Below are 19,867 nucleotides of genomic sequence, written 5' to 3' on the forward strand. Positions count from 1 at the left end.
GGGTGTTTCATCCTAGTCTGTAGATGCATAATGTCTAAAAACAACAAAAGGCAAAGAAAAGACCGTGAGACCAAAACAACAGATTTAAAGCTCAATAAAAAGTAGATGGAAGCCAGAAGTTGATGAGTAAATATTTATTATCTGAACAGTGACCAACATGACAAAGCAAACATGACTGAGTGAAAATAGAGACCAATCAGCAGAGAAAGAGTGAGAGCAGTGACAGATTACAGCCAGTATCAGAGTCTCAGAGAGTCGGGTCAGGACTGGGAGCACTGGTCTCTCCTCAGTGTCTCTGTGACTGCAGACTGGGAGCTCTGGGAGGCCTCACAGGTCACAGAGCCCACCTTCCTCCACTGGTCAGCAGGGAGCCTCAGGGTGCTGCTCCAGCTGTAGAGGCCGTCATTCTGCAGCACCCCGGGGCTCCTGCTCTGCTCCAAGCTGCTGCTGCTGCTGCCGTCCAGCTTCCAGGACAGAGTCCAGTCTGAGGGGAAGCCCTTGTTGGCCAGACACATGAGGGTCACCTGCTGCTGCTGCTGCAGCTCCACACTGGAGGGGGGCAGCACTGTCAGGGTGGGGCGGGTATCACCTAGGAGACACCAATCAGGTTAGAGAACAGGAACCACACACCTGTTAACCAGACAGCAGAAACTGGAACATCTTTACTGGGGGAGAAATGACTTTCTTTAAGATTCTTCAGTTGAACATTTTCTCTGCTCCACCAGTCTCTCCCTCACTGTTTCACTTCCCTTTACTGTGAACTCATGAATATCAGCACAGAGACCTCAGATCACCTGGAATACATTCAACTAGAACATAAGATTAAACATAAACTCAGCTCTACTTTCCCTTCCTGTGATTGTAAATTAAATAAAATCTTAAAAATTAATCATTTTTAAAAACCCAAACTATCTAAAACTCATCATGAATGTCAATGCTTCACCTCTTTCAACTAGTTAGTAGATTCAAACAAGAAACAGAAGCAGATCAGCTGTTGGACATTAATGATAATGAATGGAAAATGAAAAACTATTTATTTTCTGATTGCAATTTTAAAAACAATATTTTTGAGACATTTAATTTTTTGTGATTTTCAACCTAATTGTTTAGCTTCAAAAATTTAAAAAGATCAAAACCAATTTTTTAAAATCTTAAAAAAAAAACGCATTTTGAATTGTTTCAGTACTTTATCACATTAAATTAGTAACACAAAAATGCAAAGTCAATAATTCTTATTAAAGTAATTTGTTTCACCATCTTGTTAAGATAATTCTCATAATTTTTCTCACAATAAATGTTAAATATTAATAAACTTACTTCTAACATCTACAAAAATCTTTCTACCAGGAATAAAATAATAATTTATTCTCTAATTCTAATACTCTAATTTATTCTCTATTCTCTAATTACCGACCCAACCTGCAGTTTTCATCACTGACTGAAGCAAATTAATAAAAACCTAAATTATGAAAGTCTCCAATTATATCAGTTTGTTCATCAACCTAACATCAATGTACCTCTCATATTATAATGAAATATATGAAATATTGAACTTACTTCCAAACTCCAGCCTGGTTCCTCCACCAAACGTGTACCACAGTGATACAAACTGGTTGAGTCGTCGTACAAAAACCTCTGACTGTAGAGACACGGCTCTCTGACTCTGAACACAACAAACTCTAAATCAACAGGTTCAACCTGCAAAACACAGCTGGAAAATATATTTATTCATTATATTGTTTCTGACATCAACAGTCAATCATTTTGGTTTATTCTTCTTTAACTTCTATGAAGTTTTTTTATTGTAAAAACAGAATCGCTCAACAACCAAAACAGGATTTGTTGATCTCCTTTCTTGAGAAAAAAAGAAAAAGCATGAAACAGAGAAAGTCCTTATCACTATAAAATATCTTCAAAAACTTTGAGACACATGGTCAGAAAACCTGTCAAACAAAAGATAGTTTCCTTTTGTATCCTGTGTCTCCTGGATCCATGAGGAAGCGTCATTATTGACCTTTGAGCTTTGATGACATACAGGTTTCAGTCTGATAAATATATAAAAAACAAAAACATCTTGAAGATGTTACCTTCATACTTGTTCGTGAAAAAATTTGATCCAAGGATTAAGAGACATTATTGTCTAATCTCTTACTCCTTGAATTTATTTAAATTTAGAATAAAAAAAACAGTTACTTGTGTTTCTGTCATCAGGCTAATATTACTTTAAGTACAGATTGTTCAAAAATAATGTAGCAAATACATTAAATATAAATTCAGCCATTCATTAAACAAACTATCAGAACTGGGCCTAACTGGGTCTGGATCAGCTGGTGTCAGTGGGAGACGTCTGCCACACTGGAAGCAACAAGATGACAAGTGGAGTGAAGACATTTCAAATCAATTGTTTAAACAATCAGCCTTTTAAATAATTAAAATTTTTAATAATTTCAACAGAAATGGTCTCCGTTCAATCCATTTTTTTGTATGTTTTTGTGTGATTTTGTGCAACATTTACATTTATTATATGGTAAATGTTGTTATTTATTATAAATGACAACATTTATGGTAAAATGCTGTCATCATAAATCCACAGAAACTCAGTAGTATAAACCATGGAATTCAACTGTTTTATATAACATTCAAAACTAAAAATGATTTTTGAACATAATAAACCAACAAAGAATATGCCTAAGCTTTTCTGATATCTAATTTTTATTTGTTTTTATTTTATACGAGTTCATTTGTACAGAATGAGCCCTTGAAGTCCAAGATTTCACTGATTCAATAAATCAAAAACAAAAAAATGCACAAGTACAGAAACAATATGAAGACATTTTTAAAAAATGACTACAATAAATAAACTAGTAAAAAGCATGTCTGGATTCAGAATAGAGAAGATGATTTTATAAAGTTTATGCAAAAGGTTGATTGTATCTGGGTTCATATTATGTTTCCATACTTTCACTGAAAGCTCAGAAATTAATTTATAGACACAAGGATGATGCAAACAGTTAGGCTTATTGAATCACAAATCTGTGTATAAAAGTTATACATGTTGATTTTGTGAAGTGCTTTGAGTTGATATTTATTGTGGTTCAAATATTTACTGAATTAAATTAAATGTGAACATTAAGATGTTCCAGCAGTGAGGAGGAAACCTGCAGCCAGCTGATCTCCATGTGACTCTGTGTGTTTGCATATGTGTCCTGCCTCTCTGCTCCAGCTGTTAAGAGGTCAGAGTTGATCAGTGGCTGTCCAGGCCTTTCATAGCCACTGACACACCAGCAGCACAATGATGATGTCACTGACTCTACTGCTGACCATCCTGGGGCTCCTGGTTCAGGGTGAGACTCTGATAGGAACTTGGACTGAAGAAGAAATGATCATTAAAATTCTGCTATCATGGAGAAATATTGAAACAAGATGTTAATGTTTTCTTTTATGCCAAGAGTGCTTATTGTTGGAGATGAGGCAGTAAATAGAATCAGTCATGTTTGCAATCCCAAGAAAACGAGAGTGGTTTCTTTTCTTGGTGACACTGTATCTGATTTGACCCGCAAAGTGCTCTCTCTAACCACTGATCAGCCAAACATGGAGACTTTAGTTGTGCATGTTGGAGCCAACGATCTGGCAAAGCAAAAATCCGAGATTCTGAAAAAGGACTTTAATATTCTTCTGGACACTATGGGAAAATTAAAAATGAAGTTATTTCTCAGTGGTCCAATTCCATCGCCTCAATGGGGAGACGAAAAACATTCCAGGCTGCTTATGATAAACAAATGGCTGATTAAAACCTGCTCTGCCAGCTCAGTGACCTTCATCGATAACCTCTGGATCTACTGGCAGCGCTTTCACCTCTTTGGAAGAGGAGGACGCAATCTTAACAAACACGGAATAAGGCTGCTCACTGCAAACATTTTTCATTTTATCAACAAGAACAACAATGTGACCATCGCTTCAGAAGAACAGGCTCAAGGATGTCTGACTAGGATGGAGCCCTCCGCATATCAAGAACAAACTATTCCAATACAAACTGATAAAACATCGGCTGTGAACAGAATGACTGGTTCCCCTCCTCCTTCCCCCATCCCACATCTTTCCCCCTCCCTTCTCCTTCCCCCTCCCTCTCTGCTCCTACACTCACTCACAAGATCAGAGTTTATTAGAAAGTGACCCACTAAAGAGAGTCGGGCTTCACCTGAGCCGCCTGAAAATGCTGGTGGAGAATTCAGGTCAGAGAGAAAGACGGACGGACTCTTTCTTGTCCCAGCTGGATAGTATGGATCAACAGGTTCGCCTCGGCACAACTCTCACTTCATCTAAGCCACCTGCCTCTGACCTCCCTGAAGATCCAGCACTCCGCATTTCTGAGGTCTGAGACCGGGGGCCAGATATTATCCTGACACCCGTCTTCCTCCAGAATGTGTCTGGCCCCCCAACATTGCGTAGCAGGACAATACCTGTCCGGATCACTACAAGAACAGTTACAAAAAACAGAAATACAATAAACAGTGGTCTTAATTCAAACCTCAGACTGATCCCCTGTCTAAAGGAACCTCAGACTGAAGAGCTTTCAGCCTCCGAGTCACTTAAACTGGCTCTTTTAAATACCAGATCTCTCTGTTCTAAAGCTCTATTAATTAATGATTTCATCACTGAGCATAATATTGATGTTTTATTTCTGACAGAAACATGGCTGAATGACAATAATGAAGCAATCGTACTAATTGAATCAACGCCTCCTACGTACAATTTTTTAAGTGAAAATAGAAAACACAAAAAGGCGGAGGCGTGGCTTCAATATTTAAGAATACCATAAACTGTAGTAAAATCTCTTTGGGTAATTTTATGTCTTTTGAATATCTTGGAATCGAGGTAAAAGGCCACAAACGAACTTTGACACTAACTCTATACAAAACACCAACATATGTGGAAAATTTCTTTGCGGACTTGAATGAGCTTCTATCTCTCATATGTATTGATTACGATTGTTTGATAATTGTCGGTGATTTCAACATTCATGTTGACAACCCCCAAGACCGAGGGGCTAAAAAGCTCTGTAATATATTAGAGAGTTTTGGTTTAACACAACATGTCAAACAAGCAACACACACTCAGGGACACACACTGGACCTGGTTATCAGTAAGGGTGTGAATATTTCCAATGTCTCTGTAACTGATATTGCCCTGTCGGATCATTTTGCTGTTATCTTTGATAGTTCTTTATCCGTTAACCCACTTGAACAAACAGCTACTATCACAAAACGTACTTTCACAGAAAACACAGCAGAAACATTTAATCAAATCTACTCTTCTTCCTCACTCTTAAGTTATAGTGACGTAGATAAGTTGGTGGATGATTTTCAGTGCAAACTTTCAGATATCATTGATTACATTGCCCCCACTAAAGTGAAGGTTGTGACTGGTAGGAAGAAATCTCCATGGAGAAATGCACAAGTAGTTCAATCTGCAAGACAACTCTGCCGTAGGGCCGAACGGAAATGGCGTAAAGGTCAACTGCACGTTTATTATGACATCTACAAGGAAAGACTACGTAACTATCACACAACACTAAAACATGCCAGAGAAGCTTTCTTTGCAGATGTCATAAACAAAAACATTAACAATGCTCGAGCTTTATTTGCCACTGTTGACAGGCTCACAAATCCTCCAATGACGTTGCCACCTGAACTTCAATCTATTGCCACCTGCAACAAGTTTTCAAGTTTCTTTTTAGAGAAAATCAAAAGATCAGAGGATTAATCTGCATATCCACTCCAAAGACAGTACTAATGCTGTGCCCAAACAAAACAAATGCAGGAAAAATGACCCAATTTCTACTACTAAATTATAAAACCCTAGAAGAAATTATAAGTCAATTAAGCTCCAGTTCCTGCTGTCTGGATGTCCTACCCACACATTTCTTTAAGAAAGTCCTGCCTGTTGTTGCTAATGATCTGATCCAAATAGTGAACTCATCGCTCTCTTCAGGTGTTTTCCCCAGGCTTTGAAAACAGCAGTTATCAAACCACTTATAAAAAAGAACAATCTAGACAAATCACTACTGCAGAATTACAGGCCGATCTCCAACCTCCCATTCATCAGCAAAATTATTGAAAAAGCTGTTTTTAAACAATTAAATAACTTCCTAACAATAACAAACTGCTTTGACTCCTTCCAGTCTGGTTTTCGTGCTCACCACAGCACGGAGACGGCCTAGTCAAAGTGTTCAATGACATCCATATAAATACAGACTGTGGGAGAACCACAGTGCTGGTTCTGTTGGACCTCAGTGCAGCTTTCGACACTGTTGACCATGACATTTTACTGAATCGACTGGAGAGTTGGGTCGGACTCTCCGGTCCAGTGCTCAACTGGTTTGAATCTTACATAAAGAACAGGGATTTCTTTGTTTCAATCGGAAACTTCTCATCAGAGAGGTCAAAGGTCACATGTGGGGTACCCCAAGGTTCAATCCTAGGACCCCTTCTTTTCAATATTTATATGCTCCCACTGGCAAAGATTATAACAGGACATAGGATTAGCTACCACAATTATGCGGATGATACACAGCTCTACATCACGATGTCACCAGGTGACTCTGAACCCATCCAATCACTGAATAGATGCTTAGAACAGATCAATGTGTGGATGTGCCAAAACTTTCTCCAGCTAAACAGAAACAAAACTGAAGTTATTATCTTTGGACCTAAAGATGAGCGAACTAGAATCAATGCACAGCTTCAGTTATTACAACTAAAAACCAGCGATCAGGCCCGAAACCTGGGAGTAGTGATGGACTCTGACCTGAACCTTCAGAGCCACATTAAGACAGTCACAAAGTCGGCCTTCTATCACCTGAAGAACATCTCTAGGATTAGAGGACTTATGTCTCAGCACGATCTAGAGAAACTCATCCATGCGTTTATCTTTAGCCGCATTGATTACTGCAACAGCGTCTTCACAGGTCTGACTAATAAATCAAACAGCTGCAGCTGATCCAGAACGCTGCTGCTCGGGTTCTCACTAAAACCAGGAAGATAGAGCACATAACACCAGTTTTAAAGTCCCTACACTGGCTCCCTGTAGCTCAGAGAATAGACTTTAAAATACTGATGTTAGTTTATAAATCTCTGAACGGTTTAGCACCACAATACCTTAAAGATCTGTTATTACTGTACCAACCGTCTAGACCCTCAGATCTTCTGGTTCTGGTCTGCTCTGCATCCCCAGAACCAGAACCAGACGAGGAGAAGCAGCATTCAGTTTCTACGCACCACAGATTTGGAACAAACTTCCAGAAAACTGTAAAACAGCTGAAACACTGGGTGCCTTTAAATCTCAACTTAAAACCCACCTGTTTAGAGTTGCTTATGGCTAAATTAGGGTTAGAGTGCGGGTTTTGATGTCTTCCATGTTTTTATGTCTTTAATGTTTTTAATTTTTTCTTCTTTCTTTTCGACGTTTTAATGATGTAATGTTTTTTGTTTTTTTTGTTTTTATTTTTATTTTGTTTTTTTTAATTATTTTTTTTAAATTTCTCTCTTTCTCACTGATTATTTCTGTTTTTATTTTAATTATGTAAAGCACTTTGAAATGCCTTGCTGCTGAAATGTGCTATACAAATAAAATTTGATTGATTGATTGATTGATTGATTGATTTTATCTATTCATAGATTATCAATAATTTGTAATCAAACATTATTTTTCTAAATAGATATTTTTCATGTTTTCCAGGTTCATCAGGAGACATCATCCTGACTCAGACTCCTGGATCTCAGTCTGTTGCTCCAGGACAAACTGTCTCCATCAGATGTGAAACCAGTTCAAGTGTTAGTAACAACCTCCACTGGTACCTTCAGAAACCTGCAGAAGCTCCTAAACTCCTGATCTATGCAGCTACAACTCGTCAGTCTGGAGTTCCAGCTCGTTTCAGTGGAAGTGGATCTGATCCTGTTTACACTCTGACCATCAGTGGAGTTCAGGCTGAAGATTCAGGAGTTTATTACTGTCAGCAGAGTTGGAGCTTCCCGTTCACACAGTGATAGAACGTCGTACAAAAACCTCCCTCAGCTGGAGAGGAACTGATCTGACTCAACAGCTGCAAAGAAACTAAAATAGTCAATGTTTCCACAAATTATTTATTTTAATTGTATCTTTTTAAAACTATTTATTTATTCAATCTTTTTCTACTAATATATTTCTTTGTTATTTACATCTGAGACAAAAATAATAATAAGAATTATCCGCCATTTATTTAAGACAAAGAAACAAATAAAGCACTAGAAGTTGAAAAAAAGTTTTATTTAGAAATGGTTTTATAAATATGTTTTTGTAAAAAGCAGACATTGAAAATCCTCTGACTTCTGATGATATTTCCTAATATTTTTTCAGAGCTTTAAAACTGCATTGCAAATGTATTTTTAAATTTAATGACAATTTTTTATGCAGGATTTTTAATTCTACTGATGAATTGAGATGATGTCTAAAGAGAATCAAAGACAATTCATAAATAAATGAAACAGTGGGACAGAACAAAAATATTTAAAGCTTAACAAGAAAGCAGGTTGAAACCAGAAGTTGATGAGGAAATATTTATCATTTGCTGCAGCTGTAGAGGCCGTCACTCTGCAGCACCCCGGGGCTCCTGCTCTGCTCCAAGCTGCTGCTGCTGCTGCCGTCCAGCTTCCAGGACAGAGTCCAGTCTGAGGGGAAGCCCTTGTTGGCCAGACACATGAGGGTCACCTGCTGCTGCAGCTCCACACTGGAGGGGGGCAGCACTGTCAGGGTGGGGCGGCTTTGACCCACTGCAGAGTCAAGATAAATGTCCTCCAAGTTTCACTTCCTGCTCTGGGTTTTGTAACCATAGCAACACACATGCATCACTGCTCAACCACAGCAACAGACAAGTTTCAGTACAACACATGAAAACTGACATTTATTCTCAAACTTTTTCATTTTCTTCTCAAGAATCTAGCTGCATTTTATTAAATTGGTCCTGAGAAAAATTATTTCTACTATTTTAAGATTTGTACATTTGCCCAAATAATACACAATAATTTAATAACTACATACACAAATCTTTTATTTTGAAGTAGAAATGTGTCATTTATATATATATAAAAGAAAAGTTCAGAGATTGTCATTGTGAAAACTGTCAAAACATCTGAGAAAGTTTTAGAAGCAAAGATTAAAATGTACATTTTCACAATGATGCATATGGAGTATTTGTTCTATGTTCACTGTTAAATTCAAGTTGAAACATGTCTAAAAATATTGATCTGTGATTGTTATGCAAAATGACACTTGCTTGTTTTTATCTGCTTAATAATTTCCAGATATTCATTAAAACTAAACCAATTTGTTTTGTCTTTTCTAAATTTTAGCTTTTTTGAAGAATCAAGTCCAACTCAAACATCACAGTTTTATTAAACAAAGCAGCTTAAATAAATAATAAAAAAAAAACTAAATACATATTTTTCATAAGAAAAATATTAAATTATGAGGCAGGTTCCTGGGAGGCAGGTCTCCTCCCTGCCTCCTGGGAGAAAACCTGGAGGCAGGTTTCCTGTTTAGGTCCAGTTTAGGTCAGCTGAAGTAACTTTGACTTTTGAAAAGTTACAAAATATTTTCCGTGTTTTTTATTTTAAACCATCTGACATGAGGTCAAAGAAAACAACTGGCAATAACACCAAAATGTATTTTAATCATTGTTAAACAAATAAGCAGATTTATTCTCATAACCACATGTGGGAAAAACAGGAAAAATAAGCTAGATGAGAATCTTTATTGTAAATCATGTTTTTCCAGTTAGAAATGTTATCAAGTAGATCTGCAGATTAATGACCTCACAGCAGAATTTCTTTTAAAATCAATTATTACTCTCTTTAACTGACACTACAAGTTACTACTACCTGGAAAACTGATATTTCACTTTAAAGACACATATATTAGAAAAATATAATGTGGTTATAATGACCCTGTAATGAGAGACACTTAGATATTTCTTGACTTTATCATCAGTGAGGAGGAAACCTGCAGCCAGCTGATCTCCATGTGACTTTGTGTGTTTGCATATGTGTCCTGCCTCTCTTCTCCAGCTGTTAAGAGGTCAGAGTTGATCAGTGGCTGTCCAGGCCTTTCAGAGCCACTGACACACCAGCAGCACAATGATGATGTCACTGACTCTACTGCTGACCATCCTGGGGCTCCTGGTTCAGGGTGAGACTCTGATGGGAACTTGGTTTTTAGATGCAAACTGATGTAGCAAAGTCTTGCTGTATTATATTGGATCACGTAAACACAAAATATTTTCTTAATTATTCTCTACATGTTGATAATCTTCAGTTAAGATCTTAACTATTTTTCCTCTGTTGCAAACATATTCCTTTTTGTATTTTCCAGGTTTATCAGGAGAAATCATAGTGACTCAGACTCCTGGATCTCAGTCTGTTGTTGTGGGACAAACTGTCTCTATGAGATGTAAATTCAGTTCAGGTGTTGGTAACAACATGCACTGGTACCTTCAGAAACCTGCAGAAGCTCCTAAATTCCTGATCTATTTAGCTGCAATTCGTCAGTCTGGAGTTCCAGCTCGTTTCAGTGGAAGTGGATATGGTTCTGATTTCACTCTGACCATCAGTGGAGTTCAGGCTGAAGATTCAGGAGTTTATTACTGTCAGCAGGGTTACAGCAGACCGTTCACACAGTGATAGAACGTCGTACAAAAACCTCCCTCAGCTGGACAGGAACTGATCTGACTCAACAGCTGCAAGGAAACTAAAACACTGAACGTTTCCAGAAATGTATTTATTTATTCCATCCATCCATCCATCCATTTTCTTCCGCTTATCCGGGGTCGGGTCGCGGGGGCAGCAGCTTCAGAAGGGAGGCCCAGACTTCCCTCTCCCCAGCCACTTCTTCCAGCTCCTCCGGGGGAATCCCAAGGCGTTCCCAGGCCAGCCGAGAGACGTAATCCCTCCAGCGTGTCCTGGGTCTTCCCCGAGGCCTCCTCCCGGTGGGACGTGCCCGGAACACCTCACCAGGGAGGCGTCCAGGAGGCATCCTTACCAGATGCCCGAGCCACCTCAACTGGCTCCTCTCGACGTGGAGGAGCAGCGGCTCTACTCTGAGTCCCTCCCGGATGACCGAGCTTCTCACCCTATCTCTAAGGGAGAGCCCAGCCACCCTGCGGAGGAAACTCATTTCGGCCGCTTGTACCCGTGATCTCGTTCTTTCGGTCATGACCCAAAGCTCATGACCATAGATGAGGGTGGGAACGTAGATCGACCGGTAAATCGAGAGCTTCGCTTTTTGGCTCAGCTCTCTCTTCACCACGACGGACCGGTACAGCGCCCGCTTCACAGTAGACGCTGCCCCAATCCGCCTGTCGATCTCCCGCTCCCTTCTTCCCTCATTCGTGAACAAGATCCCCAGATACTTAAACTCCTCCACTTGAGGCAGGACAACCCCCCTGACACGGAGAAGGCACTCTACCCTTTTCCGGCTCAAGACCATGGCCTCGGATTTGGAGGCACTGAGCCTCATCCCGGCCGCTTCACACTCGGCTGCGAACCGCTCCAGTGAGAGCTGCAGATCACGTTCCGATGAAGCCAACAGGACCACATCATCCGCAAAAAGCAGAGATGCGATCCTAAGGCCACCAAAACGGATCCCCTCAACACCTCGGCTGCGCCTAGAAATTCTGTCCATAAAAGTAATGAACAGAATCGGTGACAAAGGGCAGCCTTGGCGGAGTCCAACTCTCACCGGAAACGAGCCCGACTTACTGCCGGCAATGCGGACCAGACTCTGACACCGGTCATACAGGGACCTGACAGCCCGTATCAAAGGGCCCGGTACCCCACACTCCCGGAGTACCCCCCACAGGACCCCCCGAGGGACACGGTCGAACGCCTTCTCCAAGTCCACAAAACACATGTAGACTGGTTGGGCGAACTCCCATGCACCCTCCAGGACCCCGCTGAGGGTGTAGAGCTGGTCCAGTGTTCCACGACCAGGACGAAAACCACACTGCTCTTCCTGAATCCGAGGTTCGACTATCCGACGGACCCTCCTCTCCAGGACCCTGAATAGACCTTACCAGGGAGGCTTAAGAGTGTGATCCCCCTGTAATTGGAGCACACCCTCCGGTCCCCCTTTTTAAACAGGGGGACCACCACCCCAGTCTGCCAGTCCAGGGGAACTGCCCCCGATGTCCATGCGATATTGCAGAGTCGCGTTAGCCAACACAACCCCGCAACATCCAGAGCCTTAAGGAACTCCGGGCGGATCTCATCCACCCCCGGGGCCCTGCCACCGAGGAGCTTTTTGACCACCTCGGCGACCTCGTCCCCAGAGATTGGAGAGCCCAGCCCAGAGTCCCCATGCTCAGCTTCCTCAACAGAAGGCATGTTGGTGGGATTGAGGAGGTCTTAGAAGTATTCCGCCCACCGGCCCACAACGTCCCGAGTTGAGGTCAGCAGCGCACCATCCCCACTATAAACAGTGTTGGTGCTGCACTGCTTCCCCCTCCCGAGACGCCGGATGGTGGACCAGAATCGCCTCGAAGCCGTACGGAAGTCTGTCTCCATGGCCTCTCCAAACTCCTCCCACGCCCGAGTTTTTGCCTCAGCGACAACCCGAGCCGCATGCCGTTTCGCCCGCCGGTACCTATCAGCTGCTTCTGGAGTCCCACAGGCCAAAAAGGCCCGGTAGGACTCCTTCTTCAGCTTGACAGCATCCCTCACCGAAGGTGTCCACCAACGGGTTCGAGGGTTGCCGCCGCGACAGGCACCAACGACCTTGCGGCCGCAGCTCCGATAGGCCGCCTCGGCAATGGAGGTACGGAACATGGTCCACTCAGACTCAATGTCCCCACCTCCCCCGGAACGTGTTCGAAGTTCTGCCGGAGATGAGAGTTGAAGCTCCGTCTCACAGGGGACTCCGCCAGACGTTCCCAGCAGACCCTCACTACACGTTTGGGCCTGCCAGGTCTGACCGGCTTCCTCCCCACCACCGGAGCCAACTCGTCACCAGGTAGTGGTCAGTGGACAGCTCCGCACCTCTCTTCACCCGAGTGTCCAAGACATACGGCCGCAAATCCGATGAGACGATGACAAAGTCAATCATCGAACTGCGGCCTAGGGTGTCCTGGTGCCAAGTGCACATATGGACGCCCTTATGCCTGAACATGGTGTTCGTGATGGACAATCCGTGACGAGCACAGAAGTCCAACAACAGAACACCGCTTGGGTTCAGATCGGGGGGGCCGTTCCTCCCAACCACGCCTCTCCAGGTCTCACTGTCATTGCCCACGTGAGCGTTGAAGTCTCCCAGTAGAACAAGGGAGTCCCCAGGAGGGGCACTCTCCAGTACCCCTCTAAGGACTCCAAGAAGGGTGGGTAATCTGAACTGCCGTTCGGCCCGTAAGCACAAACAACAGTCAGAACCCGTCCCTCCACCCGTAGGCGGAGGGAGGCCACCCTCTCGTTCACCGGGGTGAACCCCAACGTACAGGCGCCCAAATGGGGGGCAACAAGTATGCCCACTCCAGCCCGGCGCCTCTCACCGTGGGCAACTCCAGAGTGGAAGTACGTCCAGCCCCTCTCAAGGAGACTGGTTCCAGAACCAGAGCCATGCGTCGAGGTGAGGCCGACTATTTCTAGCCGGAACCTCTCAGCCTCGCACACTAGCTCCGGCTCCTTCCCCACCAGAGAGGTGACGTTCCACGTCCCGAGAGCCAGCTTCTGCAGCCGAGGATCAGACCGCCAGGGTCCCCTCCCTTGGCTGCTGCCCATAGCACAATGCACCCGACCCCTTTGGCCCCTCGGACAGGTGGTGAGCCCATCGGAAGGGGGACCCACGTCTCCTCTTCGGGCTGAGCCCGGCCGGGCTCCGTGGGTAAAAGCCCGGCCACCAGGCGCTCGCCATCGTGCCCCACCTCCAGGCCTGGCTCCAGAGTGGGGCCCCGGTGACCCGCGTCCGGGCGAGGGAAAACGCAGTCCAAAGTTCGTATTCATCATAGGGGTCTTCGGGCTGCACTTTGTCTGGTTCCTCACCTAGGACCTGTCTGCCTTGGGTGACCCTACCAGGGGCATAAAGCCCCAGACAGCATAGCTCCTAGGATCATTGGGACACTCAAACCCCTCCACCACGATAAGGTGGCAGCCCAAGGAGAGGGTATTTATTTATTTGATTATTTATACATTTATTCTTTCATTTGGTTTCATATTTCTACTAGTATGTAGCCATTTTAGTTTCAGTATTTAATGAAATTGACACTAAATAAAGAAAAAAAAATACTGTAGCTACATGGTCAAACAATGTTAACAAAAAATATACGAAAGTTATAAAAATATTTCTGCAAAATATTTCTAGATCATTTTATTATTCTAGCTTGTTATCATTACTTGATGTTATAGACTTTTGATTTAGGTTCATGATAATATTTTAGCATTTGTCTATTTTTCATAGCTCTAAATTTCAAAAATGTAATTTTAATTCAGAATACCTTTATTTGAGTGTTTCATACTAGTCTGTAGATGCATAATGTCTAAAAACAACTAAATGCAACCAATCATAAACATGGGACATAACTAACAGATTTAAAGCTCTAAACAAAGAGCAGGAGAACATCAAACTATATTCTGAATATGTGTTTAATTTTAATGATGATTTTACATGCAGGGCATTTAATTAGTATCTTGTTATGGATTGAGATGATGTTTAAAGATGATAACAGTTAAAACATAAATAAATACTACAGTAGAACATAACTAACAGATTTAAAGCTCAATAAAAAGTAGATGGAGAGGAACTGATCTGACTCAACAGCTGCAAGGAAACTAAAACACTGAACGTTTCCACAAATTATTTATTAATTTGATTATTTATACATTTATTCATTCATTTAGTCATATATTTATGCTACAATATAGCTATTTTATTTTCAGTGTTTGATGTAATATGACACAAAATTAAGAAAAAAAATCATAGCTATATGGTCTAAAAAAATTAATAAAAAACCATACAGAATTTAAACAATATTTCTTTAAAATATTTTTCAGATAAATTTATTGTTTGAGCTTGTTAACAATATGTGATTTTATAGACCTCTGATTTATGTTCATGGTAATATCTTGGCAATGTCATTCTTATAAAGCTTTAAACCTCTATTTCAAAAATATAATTTTTATTCAGAATAATTTAATTTGCAGGGTGTTTCATCCTAGTCTGTAGATGCATAATGTCTAAAAACAACAAAAGGCAAAGAAAAAACAGTGAGACCAAAAAAACAGATTTAAAGCTGTTTTTTTCAGTCATAAACTGAAGGACATAATCACCAGATGGAAACCAGAAGTTGATGAGTAAATATTTATTATATGAACAGTGACCAACATGACAAAGCAAACATGACTGAGTGAAAATAGAGACCAATCAGCAGAGAAAGAGTGAGAGCAGTGACAGATTACAGCCAGTATCAGAGTCTCAGAGAGTCGGGTCAGGACTGGGAGCACTGGTCTCTCCTCAGTGTCTCTGTGACTGCAGACTGGGAGCTCTGGGAGGCCTCACAGGTCACAGAGCCCACCTTCCTCCACTGGTCAGCAGGGAGCCTCAGGGTGCTGCTCCAGCTGTAGAGGCCGTCATTCTGCAGCACCCCGGGGCTCCTGCTCTGCTCCAAGCTGCTGCTGCTGCTGCTGCCGTCCAGCTTCCAGGACAGAGTCCAGTCTGAGGGGAAGCCCTTGTTGGCCAGACACATGAGGGTCACCTGCTGCTGCTGCTGCAGCTCCACACTGGAGGGGGGCAGCACTGTCAGGGCGGGGCGGGTATCACCTAGGAGACACCAATCAGGTTAGAGAACAGGAACCACACACCTGTTAACCAGACAGCAGAAACTGGAACATCTTTACTGGGGGAGAAATGACTTTCTTTAAGATTCTTCAGTTGAACATTTTCTCTGCTCCACCAGTCTCTCCCTCACTGTTTCACTTCCCTTTACTGTGAACTCATGAATATCAGCACACAGAGACCTCAGATCACCTGGAATACATTCAACTAGAACATAAAATAATAAAAGAACTGAGCCAAATTTGAGCTCTAATATTATATTCATTCTATGTTATATAATTTGAAGAAAATAAATTCTGAATTCAAACTATTTCAAGTTGATCAGATCAAACCATGTTTAACCTATTAAAGTTTCTAATAAATACATAAAAGAAGATATTAAGGAGATACATATTAACTATTAAAGCAGATCAATAGTTAATATGTATCTATTGATATCAATATGTCTTGATATCATCTCAACCTTTTTTAATTTAATGAAAATGCCATAATTTTTTACTGTAATATTTAAGTTTATTTAATTTCTAATTTTTAAGTTTAAAACATTTAAACAAGTTTTAAAAGAGACATGTTCATTCAGAATCATTAAAATGTTTTAACATTTGAGAAATTAGTAAAGTAGAAAGATGGAGACCAGATTTTACACAAAACAGCAATTAGTTAAGTAAAATATGTTTTTAAGCATCATTTTAAATATCTTGCTCAGGTCTTTCTGATATTTTATCTCACAATAAATGTTAAATATTAATAAACTTACTTCCAACATCCAGCCTGGTTCCTCCACCAAAAGTCCACCACAGTGATACAAACTAATTGAGTCGTCGTACAAAAACCTCTGACTGTAGAGACACGGCTCTCTGACTCTGAACACAACAAACTGATTCTGCCTGAAAACTTTAAATCAGTCTTAAGTTAAATTTCCCTTCATATAATAAATAAAAACCTTTTTACCAGAAATAAAATAATAATTTATTCTCTCTTGATGATTCTATTTACTGACCCAACCTGCAGTTTTTATCACTGACTGAAGCAAATTAATAAAAACCTAAATTATGAACGTCTCCAATTATATCAGTTTGTTCATCAACCTAACATCAATGTACCGCTCATATTATAATGAAATATATGAAATATTGAACTTACTTCCAACATCCAGCCTGGTTCCTCCACCAAACGTGTACCACAGTGATACAAACTGGTTGAGTCGTCGTACAAAAACCTCTGACTGTAGAGACACGGCTCTCTGACTCTGAACACAACAAACTCTAAATCAACAGGTTCAACCTGCAAAACACAGCTGGAAAATATATTTATTCATTATATTGTTTCTGACATCAACAGTCAATAATTTTGGTTTATTCCTCATAAATGTTCTTGTTATAAAAAGTGAATGTTCCACCACAAAAACATTCATATTTTAACACTTATTCAGGGAGAGACGTGAGCAAAGAAATAACAAATAACCTGGTGGAGACATAATCCTTATCAATATATCATAACTTTATTGCAGACATTTTGAAACTCTTTACCAGAAACTTTGCCACACAAGACTGTTTCCTTTAGATTCTATTTCTGCTGAGAGTCGGGGAGCATCAATGTATACACTGAGGAAACATCAGGATTGAACTTTGACCTTTGACATCCAGGTTTCAGTCTGATAATTATATAATTCATTTAATTCTAAATTCATTTAGATTTAGAAAAAAACCTTTCATTTATGTTTCTGGTATCAGGTTAATATTAATTTAAACACTGATTGTTTATTAAAATGTAGCACATATTATAGATATAAATTCATCTAATGCAGACATTACTGAGCACATTTGGGTCTAACTGAGAACAGAAGATATTTTCTGTATGGATTATAAATCAGTTATCAGTGGGAAACGTTCATCATCTCGGCTGTATTAAGATGACAAATGGTTGCAAGTATTTTCACAATAAAATGTTAAAATAATAAGCCTTTCAATTTAAATAATTTAATCAAAAATGGTTATCAGCTGTTGGATAAACTAAAGCTGTTTATCCAACAGCTTTAGTTTGTAATTTATTTATTAAACTTCCTTTGCTAATCATATTTAAAAGCTTAAAAGTTAAGATTTTGGTTCTCCAATCCAGCAATGTTATTTAAAAATAGCACAGAAACTGTGAAACTGGAGAGTATATTGCATAGAATTCAATCATTGAATAAAACATTCAAAACCTAATAAAAATTAGTTTTAAAATAAACAAATAATTATTTTTTTTTTTTACATATACAGGTTGTGCATTTGAGATCCAAGATATCATTTATAATAAAAACCTAGTTTTATGTGACAAAACAAAACTTACAAACACAGCAACAATACAACTAGGTAAATCATGTGATTCTTATTAAATCAACCAATAAAATAAATCATGTCTGAATGTAAAAATTTACTTGTGTGATGAGGAAAAACCCGAATCTATGACAGTGGAGACATATTTGTAAAGAAAAAAGTATAATATAAAGTAATTATAAAGAACCCAATCTAAAGGATTCCATTCAAATCTTAAATAAAGTGATTTGCATCAGCAGCTCCATGCTCCAGCGCTCTGGGAGAGTTTATAGTCCTGACAGTTGAACACTGGATGACTGACAGCTGTCCTTCATCACAGCAGAAGACACAGAAATCCTCCTCCTCATCATCAGAAACATGACTTTGATCTGCGTCCTCATCTGGACTCTCCTCTGCTTCACTCAGGGTGAGGAAAATCATTTTTCTGTCATGTGAAAATCATGTGGAGTGAAGCTGAGTTTCACCATCTCATGTCCAGAGTTTCTTCTCTCTCCTCAGGATCTGATGGACAAAATGTTGTTGTGACTCAACCAGCAGCCAAATCAGTGCAGCTTGGTCAGACGGTCACTATTGACTGTAAGGCCAGTAGACAAGTAGCTCACTATTCTGGTTCACTGTACTACCTGTCCTGGTACCATCAGAAACCTGGAGAAGCTCCTAAAGCTCTGATCTACTACACATCAACCAGATTTTCAGGAATCTCCTCCAGATTCAGTGGAAGTGGATCAGGAAATGGATTAGACTTCACTCTGACCATCAGTGGAGTTCAGGCTGAAGATGCAGGAGTTTATTACTGTCAGAGTTATCATAGTGGCCCCGTGTTCACACAGTGAAAAATCATCGTACAAAAACCTCCATCAGTCTGAACAGAAACTGAACTTTGTTCTGCAGCTGGAATCTGATACAGTTCACTAAACACAAACGTTGATCACACAATATTTAATTTCAATACACTTTAGTAAAAGTCAAACACTAAGAAGAAAATAGTCAATATTCTCTATATTTATTCATTCACCAATTTGCCTTTGTCACTATTTTATATTTATTAGTTTCAGATTAAATCAGAAGCAGAAAGTGTGTTGTGTTAGAAAAAATAAGACCAATTTAAAACAACACTCATTATTTAAAATCTCTTCACGTTACTGACTGCTTTACAGACATTCAGTACATTACTTCAATTCTACTTGACACTAAACATTCAAATAAAAATAAAAACAGTAAAACCTACTTTTTAAAAAGCAATAAAGAAATTATTTTTATTTGCTGAGACATTTTAGAGTCAATAAAATCAGAAGAATTAAATTATTTTGGTCAAATTTTATGATTGTACAATTAGACATGATGACGGAAGATAAAAGTTTAGTTCATGAAAAACAACAGCTGGTTTCTCAAACTTTAAGAAAGTAGGTGGACACAAGAAGTTGATGAGTAATTTTCCCCCAAAATGATTTAATCAATTAAACAGCAAAGAACGTCTGTAAAATATGTCTGGTCTGACAGAATCTCAGTATTTTCTAATTCAATAGTTTTATAAATATATTTCTAACAGACTGGATTCATATGTTTGATTCAAAACATTTCAGCAAATGATTTGAAATGTCATGATAGTTTTACATTAAAAGACAATTAATCTCAATCTGAGGCTGATATAAATAATGTTAAAATGCAGAAATTAAAATCAATAAACTGAAGGACATAAT

At 39.9% G+C, this 19,867-nt stretch overlaps 2 pseudogenes and 1 gene segment (V, D, J or C); 1 reads left to right on the top strand and 2 right to left on the bottom strand.

Annotated features, from left to right (window-relative positions):
- Positions 1-119: 119 nt before the first annotated feature.
- On the bottom strand, positions 120-2,741 carry LOC145553833 (Ig kappa-b4 chain C region pseudogene; annotated as a pseudogene). The gene is made up of 3 exons (XR_014089877.1): positions 2,734-2,741; positions 1,558-1,679; positions 120-589 (listed from the first exon to the last, which is right to left on the bottom strand). The product of XR_014089877.1 is annotated as an Ig kappa-b4 chain C region pseudogene (transcript).
- Positions 2,742-15,361: 12,620 nt separating this feature from the next.
- LOC145553834 (Ig kappa-b4 chain C region pseudogene) lies at positions 15,362-18,514 on the bottom strand (annotated as a pseudogene). The gene is made up of 3 exons (XR_014089878.1): positions 18,447-18,514; positions 16,993-17,114; positions 15,362-15,834 (listed from the first exon to the last, which is right to left on the bottom strand). The product of XR_014089878.1 is annotated as an Ig kappa-b4 chain C region pseudogene (transcript).
- On the top strand, positions 18,378-19,804 carry LOC145553782 (immunoglobulin kappa variable 4-1-like). The segment is given in 2 exon segments: positions 18,378-18,573; positions 18,666-19,804. Coding segments are annotated over 2 exon segments (384 nt in total).
- Positions 19,805-19,867: the final 63 nt, after the last annotated feature.

This window comes from Poecilia reticulata, chromosome 11 (genome assembly GCF_904066995.2).
Source record: "Poecilia reticulata chromosome 11, P_reticulata-male-v2, whole genome shotgun sequence".
NCBI lineage: Eukaryota > Metazoa > Chordata > Actinopteri > Cyprinodontiformes > Poeciliidae > Poecilia > Poecilia reticulata.